Source organism: Crinia signifera, chromosome 9 (assembly GCF_055691185.1).
Source record: "Crinia signifera chromosome 9, ASM5569118v1, whole genome shotgun sequence".
Taxonomy (NCBI): Eukaryota; Metazoa; Chordata; class Amphibia; order Anura; family Myobatrachidae; genus Crinia; species Crinia signifera.
In genome coordinates, this window is record NC_139225.1 from 119035493 (window position 1) to 119047649 (window position 12157).

Consider the following 12157-nt stretch of genomic DNA (forward strand, 5'->3'; position numbering starts at 1 on the left):
GACCCCCTGAAGGTGCATGTGTCTGAAAGGGAGCATCATTTACCAGATAAGGAACGTCACCCCACAGGAGCCCTGCTCACATCACTAGATGAAGTTGCGGTCTATCTACTGTTCTATTTCCAATTTCAAAGGACAATAGCACAATATGGAATATGCTGGCTCTATATAAATAACTATTAATACATAGAATATGCCTGTTATCCTGGAGTGCATACATGCATTACCTGTCATGAAATAAAGGTGCAGATATATTAAGCTTGGTGAAGTGATAAAATGGAAGGTTCTAACACAGCAGCCAATCAGCTCTTAGCTGTCAAGTTACAGGCTGGGTTTGAAAAATGACAGTTGGGAGCTGACTGGATGCTGCGTTATCATTGTGAACTTATACCCACTTTATCACTTCACCAGGCTTAATACGTCTGCCCCACTGTTTTCTGTGGCGGATTTTATTTACAAGGATGTGCACATCTTAAACTGCTAGACAATATATGACCCGATGCAGTGGATTGGACCACCTTATCAGACACATCTCTAGTGTATACCCACTATGTTGCTGACAACGTTTGCCTGTAGGTTATCAGCGACATCCTCCAACGGCCCTACCTGCATTGCCATTGGCCACTGCCATTGGCCACTGTTTATGCACTTGTCAATGCTGGCTCTCCATTTCATGGGCATTGGGGGAGAGGGCAGGTGACATCAGTGGATGTCAGCTGCCCACCCTGTCCTCCTACAGGGAGCCCGCAGTTTAGAGTCACCGTATAGGTGTCTCTAAACTATGAGCGCTGGTGAAATCATTCGATGGTCACATTTGATGCAAATCATCCATTCGCAGCCGTGCGGGGGGGTCATGTGAGGGGGGCACTGCGGGCAGAGGGCGGCGTCTGATGGATTCATAATGGCTGCGAATTTCGCAGACTTGCGAGTCAATCAAAATAAGGTCCACTGTGTATTGTGTACCCTGTCTATATTTATATATATATATATATTGTATATGTGTCCTCTATACATTTATGTCTATATATACTCTATGTGTGCCATCTATTTATGTAAATATATATATATATATATATATATATAAAAACACTTCTACTCGCATATAAAGCTATTAACCATACTGCACCAGCTTATATCTCTTTACTTATCACAAAATATCTCCCATCTCGACCTCTCCGCTCTGCACAAGATCTGAGTCTCTCTTCTGCACGGATCACCAGCTCCCATTCACTATTACAGGACTTTCATCGGGCTGCTCCCATCCTATGGAATGCTCTTCCACGCACAATAAGACTCTCCTCTAGTCTCCAAACTTTCATGCGTTCCCTGAAAACTCACCTCTTCAGGCAAGCCTATCATATTTAAGTTCTACATGCATAACCCTCCGAGGCACTTATGTATTATATGGCTTCCTTTCTGGACTTGTAACTTGGTGGGACTGCTAAGCTATTACTGGTGCCTGTCCTTGGGCGGTATTCAATGAGCCTGATTCGCCAGGTTTTTATGGTGAATTTGTGCTGTTTGGCGAATTTCTGACTAAAACGGTGAATCACCCTATTCAATGACCAGTTGGCGAATACATTTGAAGGTTTTGGTCACCATGATTCACCGAGCAGCAATCGCTATCTTTTTATGGTGAAGTGGAATGTGAACTTTTAAAATAAAGTGTTCTGTTTTTTACATTTGGTGTCAAAAAATCAGGAATTTTCTTCTGAGGAGGGGCATGCTATTTTTATTCATGTGCTGTAAGCACATGAATATATATTTAATTTTAAAAATAATATTTTTTTTTTTTTTTTTTTTTACACAGCAGCCAGCAGGTGGCGCCAGAGCGGAGCCGCTCATTACATATTCATATATTCACTGCACGATCATTACGATCCTGTGTAGTGAATATACGCTTGCCTGCTGGGACCCCCGGGGGGGCAGCCTGTGCTGCCTGGCACCCGGGGAGCACACCTAACCCCCCACAAAGGTCTGGGCTAGGCAGAGAGACTACCATCTCTCTGCCTGGCACCGTCCTGAGGCTCCCTGCGGCAATCGCCGCAGGAGCTCATATTCGCCTGTCAGGGGCAGCGAGCCCCTGACACGTTGAATACCGGAGCCCGCTGGCTCCGGAACGTGGCGAATGTGCAGCGAATCCTAAAAAGGATTCGCTGCACCTCGCAGGGTATTCACATTGAATACCGCCCCTTGTGTTTCCCTCCTATATCCCTATAGATTGTAAGCTTGCAGCAGGGCCCTCTAACCTCCAAGTCTGTCTGTTGTTACCCAGTTTGTTTTATCACTGTCTACTATTGTAAAGCGCAACGGAATCTGCTGCGCTATATAAGAAACTGTAAATAAATAAATAAAATGTAAATATAGACTGTGTGCCATCTATACATTTATGTTTATAGCTTTTGTCATCTCTAATGTCCCCAGGGCCAGTGGAATAAATACCATATGTTCATATACTGAGTGTACAGTCATGCATACATTTATTTTACTAATGAGATACTGGACCATGTAGATATCATTATGTTTATTAAGTTGTGATGTCACCTATTATAATCAGTGAGTCATTTCAAAACATTTGAATTACAATAGGTGTACCGGTACATTTACAGCTCAGGTGCTTCCAGTAATTGACGAGCCTATTAATCAACACTGTCTGCCCTGATAATCATGCGGAAATAGCGGTTACTACAAGGCTATTTATTAATGCAGGGAATATCACGGTAAGTAACGGAGCATTCCGCAGTCCCTATATGGTTGTACCAACTATCAAGCATCATGAACTGGAAGTATTCAGACCATGGCGGTGGATACTAATGCCATCTTCAGCTCCCTTTGCCTCTACTGCCCTCCCAGCACACATGCTTGGTAATATTGCTTGGAGGGAAGTCACATGTTGAGTAGGAAAAGAAAATACTTTCGCAAATGTGAAAGACTATACGAAAATCACATTAGATTCTAGCATGCGTTCTCCCTACTTCACGTGGGTCATAAATAGATACAAAAGTAAGAAAATGACGGTGTTGCACAATTGATAAATAAAGCACTTTAACTCCAAGATTAATGAATAGACCCTAAATCAACCCACTTGTCATCTAGGTTATCAGAAGCTGCTGTACTTGCTGTATTGGGCCTTTAGATTTTTATAGTGCTAGTTGGTGAGTTATTTTACCTTTACAGTGCACAAATCAGATGCATTGTATTATGTACTGTATTGCTATTTTTTATGTTGCACCTACTGTACATAAGTGCTGTTTTATTCATCTTTACGGGCATGGGTGCATGCCTTACGATATTAGGATGTTGGCAACAGCGGAGGTGAACACATGAGCACCCTCTTATGAGCAGAGCCAATCAGATTGCACAATTCCTTGACAAACATGGCCAGGGCAATGCTTTTTTATATTGCACTTATGTGCAACATACGTTTTCTTGTAGGAGGAGAAGATATACGCAGATGTTGACGTTGTGCTTTCAGTTGGGGGAGTAATGATTTAGGAGGTTCCTGTAGTTACAGCACCTATAAGTGATTCTTCACCTAGAATATGTGGTTCTATAAACACATCATAAATATTAGTACACACTGCCATCCCGTCGGGCGTATCGGACCGGCATATCGCCTACATCGCTCTGTGTTTACCGGCAATATGCGCATTGCCACCGTCACATACAACGACGCAGGGTTGGCGTGCTGCACATCAAACCTAGCGCAGCGACCTATTGCATGCTATTAAAGGACGGAAAATTGATCGTTCCGTCCTTCATGAACATCGTGCCAGTGCGTACAGGGAATCTGCGCTGATGGAAATTCGTTCCAATGTCGGAGCAAATCCCCGTCGCTCCAGTGTATACCCAGCTGAAGTCTAAACTTGTAAATAATGATGATGAGTCAATATTTACAGTTAAAATAGCAAAACTAAATACAGGAATTTCCTGAAAAACAGTAAATGAGATTATTGTGTTCCAGAGATTGTTCACAAATAACATAGATTTTTGGTCAATCTCAGATCTCAGTGAATGTCTCACCCATTATCAGCATTTACAGTATGTGCTGATGTCTAGTAACATGATTACCGCCATGCACCTGCACACCACACTGAAGAAGACTTGGCATGTTGACATTTGTCTGTTTGACTAAGTAGATTGGTAAACTGAACAAAGGCAGTGCTAACTTTGCTTTTAGGCACAATCTTGCTGAAACTGCCAGCAGCAGCACACCTCATTGTTTTATCAAACGTGATTTGCATGGGATGTTGCAATTTGTCCTGCCCACTTGTGAAACTTATCATTACAATAATTGAAGCAATTATGGGAGGTGGGGATCTGTCTTCATAAAGGATCCCTCTGTAAGAAACGTTTTCTCTGTCTGTCTCTCCTGAAAGGTGAAGTGAGGAGGAGGAGGTTGGGCCAGCTTGTGGCTGAGTTTCCAAGGACAAGTACAGGTACCTGAGAGGGACAAGAACACAGGAACAAGAACATCTACTCTTAACATCTCTTGTCAAGAATGGGTCTCTCACTGCCTAATTTCCTCAAGTGCTGCAACAGAAAAGCCAGTAAGGACCTTGTGGTAAGTGTGCACCTTGCGGGGAATGAGAGTTATAGAGGAATCCAGTTGGGAAAAGTAATGTAGTAAGGGCAGGGCAGTACGGATGGCGTAATGGTTAGCATTACTGCCTCACAGCACTGAGGTCATGGGTTCGATTCCCACCATGGCTCTAACTGTGCGGAGTTTGTATATTCTCCCTGTGCTTGCGTGGGTTTCCTGTGGGTACTCCGGTTTCCTCCCACAATCCAAAAATATACTGGTAGGCTAATTGGCTTCCAACAAATTAACCCTAGAATGTCTGTGTGTGTGTGTACATGTGGTAGGGAATATAGAGTGTAAGCTTCACTGGGGCAGGGACTGATGTGAATGTTCAAATATTCTCTGTGAAGCGCTGCGGAATATGTGTGCGCTATATAAGTAACTGCTAATAAATAATATGTTAGTCAGCTTAGTAAACTCCCATCTTAGTAAAGAAACCCCAGAGTGTACAGGAAAAAGGCACTTGTATAACTATATTTATAAAATTAATGTGGGAAATAATCTTTAAATTTACTAAACTGAAATGTGCATCAAATGCATCATTGGCCTTAATTCATCTTTAACTTTAAAAAGGGACAAATGTTTGGCTTACTCAGTTCTTTGCTATGTTATACATCTACTGTAGGTCGGTGTTGGAGCCACATTAGGCAGCTTTAGGCAGTTGTGTAGGGGCATTGGACACTGGAGGTCGCCTCACATTCACTAAAATATAACATAACATTGTGCTATGGCTGTGATGATCTAGTGGTGGCCGTGGTGCCGATGTACCCAGCCACAGCCGCCACTGTCAGTCATTGTGTTTCAATAGTGCACACTAGTATCTTTCCCAAAAGCACCTGTCAGCACTGATGTACTGTCAGCACTGATGTACTGTATGCTTGCTGTCATTTATTTACCAGGGAATAACCCCTGTGTCTCCCACCTCCTGGCCTCCTCTATCATTCGCTTAGGTCCTCCTCTAGCCTTTCAGAGAGGAGGAGCAGGGATGCCGTCTGTGTTACACAGAAGCTAATAATCAGCTGATTTGGGAGAACATAGAATTTGATTTGACGTCATATAAGAACCATTTGACCCTTCTAGTCTGCCCCTTTTTTAACCATACTGATACCTCAAACCTATTTGATCCTTCATGATCCAATCTGGCATAGAGTTATATTACAATAACGGGCACGTGCAGCAAGGCACCGTGCCCAAAGCATGGCAAGCATAGCTAACCATGCAACGGACGCGGTATGCATGTTAACAGACAACAAAAAGTGAAAAACTCATGTCAACATTTTGCTTGTGTCAACCTTTTGTCACAATTGACCTAAACCATGTCAACCTTTTTCCTGTGTCAACCTACTTCCTGATAACCAATTATGGTCGACCTAATTCCAGTCCTTATAATCCACACCCCTTAATAGATGGGCAGCCACCCATTAGTTTCAGATTGGCACTTACAAGGGTTGTTTTAACAGAGAAGGGGTAACATGTGCATGAGCAGGTCTCTGTAAACATGATGCCCGCCATGTAGACAGTACGGACGGTGTAATGGTTAGCATTACTGCCTCACAGTGCTGAGGTCATGTGTTTAATTCCCACCATGGCCCTAACTGTGCAGAGTTTGTATATTCTCCCTGTGCTTGCGTGGGTTTCCTCCGGGTACTCTGGTTTCCTCCCACAATCCAAAAATATACCGGTAGGCTAATTGGCTTCCAACAAAATTAACCCTAGTAGAATGTCTGTGTGTGCGTGTACATGTGGTAGGGAATGTAGATTGTAAGCTCCACTGGGGCAGGGACTGATGTGAATGTTCAAATATTCTCTGTAAAGCGCTGCGTAATATGTGTGCGCTATATAAGAAACTGTTAATAAATAATAAATAATGTTCCAGAGACTAATTTCAGTACTGCACATGCACAGTGGCCATTTTGGCAGTGATTTTCGCAGTGATTTAAAAGCTAAATGCGGGACTCCAGATGTGCACACACTGCTCCCATTATAGAAATGCCAGTGTCATTTGTACATAGGTATGTTACACTGTGAGACTACAGAAATTGAAGATATTGTTTGTGAACAAATTGCTTAAACCTGATTTTCCCTAAGCAGATTTGTTAATAAGTAATTGTCTCGCTACTGTGGGCTGTAATAGCTCATACAGTAGCAAACTAGACATAACAGAGATTTCTGACCATTAATGAGCAACTAAACCATTGATTTTCTTTGTGAGACATACAAGTATAACGATACGGTCTCCCTTCACCTTAATATGAACATTAACCACCTATAGGTTTAACATTTCCTGATAGTTTGCAACTATTTGATTTGTTTATATGTTAAAGTAGTTTTCTTCAAAGTTCCAAGTTTTGAAAAGTAATTTTAATTATTGCTCGAATTCCCTTATTCCAGGTTTTCACAAGTTTTTGTATTTTTATAGAATGTATTCTTATATATACATATAGCCTTTGATTAATATATGACTGCATCTTGTAAAAAAAGCCATGATTACTCATAGTGATTAGCAATGCCACAAAAATATTGATTTCATATTGACAGAAAATTAATTACAATCAAACTTTCTTAAATTGTTTCTAAAAGACAGAAAAAATTAATCAACTCAAAGAAACAAAAACGTTACATTGTATTAATGTAATGTACCCATTAACAACTCAAAAGTACTTAAGCCAATGACATCAGATTTGCAGAAGAGCTTCCAGATCTTAGGGGGGTATTCAATGTCGGGCGCTATTTCCGACAGGGGAAAAGCCCCCGGCGCCTATTCAAAGCTGTCGTTTCCGACAGCATTGAAGGCGGATTTAGAAAAAAACAGTTCCCACACATGGATCTGTTTTGTAGGAAACTGCAGTAGATTTTTGAATTCACAGCTGTTTCTTGACAATCCACATCCGTTTTTGGCAACACTCCCCCTTTTTACAACTTGACAGGTGGAACATTGAACTCCGCCTGTCAAGTTGCAAGCTTGCTGGCCAACAACGGCCCGAGATTCCGACTGTCAGGATGTTCCACAGTCAGAATCCCACATTGAATACCGCCCTTAGTCTGTTGGTTGGTAAAATGAAAAACATGTACTGTAAAGAAGATAATTTGCAAGGGGGATCCAGAGATTTTAAACATTAGGATATAATTTGCAAGGAAGCCCCAAGATTTGGATTGCCTTGGGGCCTCCACATGGGTTAATTGGCAGCTGGTGATAAGTGGACAGTTGAGTAAACAATAATAAATATGATGGGAATACAGTATGGATAGCATAAGCCCTTTTTTTATTTTATAACAACTTTATTGAACTGTATCATTTTACAAAGGAAAATAACCAATAATTTTAAGCCAAATGCTTAATACAGAGAAAACAGAAACAAAAGCTAAAAAGAAAACAGGATACAAGAAAAATGCCCTAATGGCAAACAACCAATCAAAAATAGAACAGTTAAAATAATACATTTCCAGGAAATTCTATCAAATAATTTAGTAAATTTTAAGAAACTGGCTCTAGATACAACTGGGGTTTATATCGTAATTAGTCATCTACATGCAATGAATTCCTAAATGGTCTACTAACTAATGTTTTGATTTTTTTATGACTAGGATGAAAATGCGCAAAACACGGATGAGAATCCAGAACGTGGAAACTGGTCGAGTAAATCAGAATATCTCCTGTCCATGGTGGGCTATGCTGTGGGTTTAGGAAATGTGTGGAGATTCCCTTACCTCACCTTTCAGCATGGAGGAGGTAATGTACCTGTTCTGTCACATTTTAGAATAAAAGGTTCCGTGTGACTTTATAAGTACTAAGCTATAAAATTCACTTGTGAAATGTCTTTAGGGCACTTTTGGAAACCGGTGCCAGGTTGAGCTATTTGCATATGTTTGTTGAATATCACCCCTGCTTCGGGGCATTGCTCTGCTCACCTATTCCTAATCCTTTGCTGCACATTTTATTCTCTTTGAGATTACAAATTTACAAAGATTGCAATTTCCTTCTACACTACACTGGTAAATGAGCAATTATTTGTACTCTAAAGCCCCGTACACACGGGGCAACTTGAGTTCTGTGCAGAGCGTGGTGCATAAGCACATATCGCTCAGCACACATCGCTGCACACATGCGACGCACCTGCGATTGCTGAGCAAACTGTGCTGAGCAGGGTTTTCCTATGCTGATAGGCGATCTAAGCAGATAGACAGTGAATGCACTGTCTACGGTTTTGCCCGATGGCGACGTGCGGGACCGCGCATCTCCATCACTATAGGGCGTACACACGTAATGATCCATGCTTCATGATCTAGTCGGGTGTGGTACAGGGGTCCGACAGTCGGGATCCCGACAGTCATTAGGCTGACGTCGAGATCCCGACTGGCCGGACCCAGAAAGTATGGTGAGAGCAACTAAGCCCCTTGCCGGCTCGCTGCGGACATGGTGGCTCGCTACGCTACGCTTGCCACCTATTCTATTCTCCCTCTATGGGGGGCGTGGACCCCCACGAGGGAAAATAGCGGGTGGCCGCCTGGAACCCGGCTGTCAGTGTTTTGACAGTCGGGATCCAGACGTCGGGTAAATGCCTGTCGGGATCTCGACTGTCGGGACCACATCCGGCACCCGATCTAGTCAGATCACATAGAAATAGGGCTTAAATCACCCCGTGTGTATGCCCCTTCATTCTAGCTATTACCACCCACTGGCACCAATGTTAACAGCTTTTATTATTTGAATAGAGGCTGCTGCCATTACCAACACATGTCAGTAACATGTATTCCATTTAGTACATAAAAATGATGCCATAATAATGAGGCTGGTTTACAAAAGTGCAATGTTCCAGCGCCATATTTTGTATATGTAAAGTCAGGTTTAGACTGATGGTATACCCTATACATAGAGACGGCATGATGGCAATGTGAATTCACTCTTCCCTGTGGTGTACAGAAGGAGCCAGCATTTCCCACACTGGCGCGTCCCTTCACCATGAATGGGACACGCAAGCATTCGTGAGTCCCATTGTCGGTGAACAGCGCACCGAAACGGAAAGCTGTGGCACGCCGGCTGAATTAATGAGCATGGCTCCATCTGTATATGAGCTATAAATAGTACATCGGGCTCCCAAGCAAAGCTTTTGTAGGGGCCAATCAATACCATTGTAGCCACCCTAATGTTTTTATCCATCCATATAGGGTCCCTTTCACACCGCACCTCAGACCCAGGATATTGCTAGGTTGCTGGCGTAATGAGCTGGGTCGAGGTTCGGTGTGAAAGCACCAAACCTTATAATCTGGGTTGAGCAACCCAGCAATTCATCACAGGTTATGAGATCCGGGGTTAGATCTACGCTTGCAATATGTGGCATATCCACCCGTCTACATGTGGGTGGCTGGGCTGCGTATTAGTTATGTCTGCACCTGCAACCATCATTTTTACAGTAGCATCAAGACTTATATGGTGCAAAACATCCACCTGCATCCACACCCCACAATGAGCATGGAAATCTGCCTACACAATCACAAATCTCCCATGACACCACAAATTGGATTATTTCCAGGTAAGCACATGTTAGTCACCTACTTTAATCCCATTAAAGAATGTTCCGTGGTGCATGTGCTGACGATGATTGCTTTGCAGAATCACAGTTTGCAGGATCCATCTCCAGTTGAATGAAGAATCTGCTTCCATTCTTCATCCAATGGTCAGATGAGGACTCTGCTCTGGTCTTTTCTGGACACAGCAGGGCCTGAAGGAGTGCAGCTGGTACTACGTGGATTTGTAGGCCACACAGGGCTCCAGTGCAACACTCCACCACTGTATAAAACAACGCACATACTATTGCAGCTTCTGTCCATCCTCAGATGCTTCTTCATCAAATGATTTTGTCCCCACACGCAAGGCTGAGCTGTGGGGAATCACGGCGTGTGAGGAGGGGGGGGGGGGGTGCGGCCATGCTGGTGACGTTTGGTGGACTTTGCGAATCAACCAGTATAAGTTCCTTTGTCCAAAGCAGCCAATCAGCTTGTAACAGTCAAGTCTCTGTCCGAGGCTTGATACATCCACCCCACAATTATTAATACTAATCTTCATATAAACTGATGATGACATTTCTATGAGGACTGCTTCTTTATCTATAGCACCACACATATAAATGTATTGTTATTGATCTAATATAATGTTTCCTTCTAGGTGCCTTTCTCATCCCATACACCATCATGCTGGCTCTGGCTGGATTACCCTTGTTCTTTCTGGAGTGCTCCCTTGGACAGTTTTCCAGTTCAGGACCAGTGGCTATATGGAAGGTGCTTCCTCTTTTTAAAGGTGTGTAGGCCAAAGGCCACTAACAACCACTTTTACATATTCCAATAAATAAACACATATTATTATTTTTTGTTAATTGTATTCATTTTACTTTTTTAGGAGATAATAAATGTATAATGTTCTGTATTAGGGTATTAGGAGCTCAGATACCATTCCAAAATGCCTAACAGCATCCTAGCAATGGTAACGGAATGATAGGTTGACTCACACGATCCATAATTGATAGGTAGACATCATATGGTTGACATTCATATGATCAACATGGTCAAATTGTTGACATATGTAAATGTCAACATGAAAAAGTTGCCATAAATTTTAATTTTTTATTTTATTTTTTACTTTTCAATACTTTATCATCCACTTGGACTCCAAATGGAACCGGTAAATGGAAAGTAATGTGAGGGGATGTTGTACACTTATTTGGGGTCCATAGTGTTCATTCTAGCACCCGCCATCTTTGAAAACTCATGCAGTTCCTCTTCCCTGCCTGGGGTGTCACTGTCTGCTGTAGTGCTTCTAGCACAGTGTGGTCTGTATATCAGCACTGATATGCAAACCAGACCTGTGCTAGAAACACCGCAGCAGACAGCGACACCCCAGGCAGGTAAGAGGAACTGCATAGGTTTTTAAAGATGGCGAGTGCTAGAATGAACACTAGGTCCATGTGCGTAAATGTACAAATTGTCAACAAAAAAACAAACCTTTTTATGCGTTGACCATTTCCATGTTGACGATGTCTTTGTGTTGACCTTTTGTCTCTGTTGACCTTGTTCAAAGTTGGGATAATCCAAGATACAGTTGCATTGACCTTTTCACTGTCAATTTAATTATCCCATTAAGTGATAGCGCTATTTAAACTCAGTCAGCGGGACTAGAAACTCACTATGAGGCCTGTAGAGCACTAATAGCACTCTGGATCACATGGTTCTTTGAATCTGAAGACCCCAGGAATACCCAGCAGCACATGTGGCCAGACTGCCTGCCTGCATTGCACTAGTGGTAATACAAGTACCAGCAGCCATGAGGATCAAATAACTTTGCACCAGCAGGAGAATATTCAGTCCTGTGCTTTTGAACATCTGCATAAATAAGAGCAGGGGTTGTATGAGGACCGTGTTTGCACATTACACCTGAGATTGTCACTAGACTACCAAATACTGGTTTATACATTGTGGAAACTTTGGAAAATGGTCTCTAAAATAGAAGGAATTTTTCCACTAATTGCTTCACTAAGCAAAATCAGCTATGCCATACTGTAGGGCAAGCTAATGTACAGATTATAT

General features: G+C 42.4%; 1 protein-coding gene across 2 annotated transcripts in view; it reads left to right on the forward strand.

Annotated features, from left to right (window-relative positions):
* Nucleotides 1–12157, forward strand: part of LOC146035891 (sodium- and chloride-dependent neutral and basic amino acid transporter B(0+)-like) — a 99893-nt gene that overhangs the window by 54237 nt on the left and 33499 nt on the right. The window contains exons 3-5 of one of the 2 annotated variants that reach the window (XM_083159587.1): nt 4377–4561; nt 8165–8309; nt 10743–10874. In XM_083159587.1, coding sequence (XP_083015713.1) covers nt 4499–4561; nt 8165–8309; nt 10743–10874 — 340 coding nt within the window. In that variant the 5' untranslated portion in view covers nt 4377–4498. Of the gene's footprint in view, nt 1–4232; nt 4562–8164; nt 8310–10742; nt 10875–12157 lie in introns of those variants that run through there. The other variant, XM_083159588.1, reaches the window with a different exon arrangement.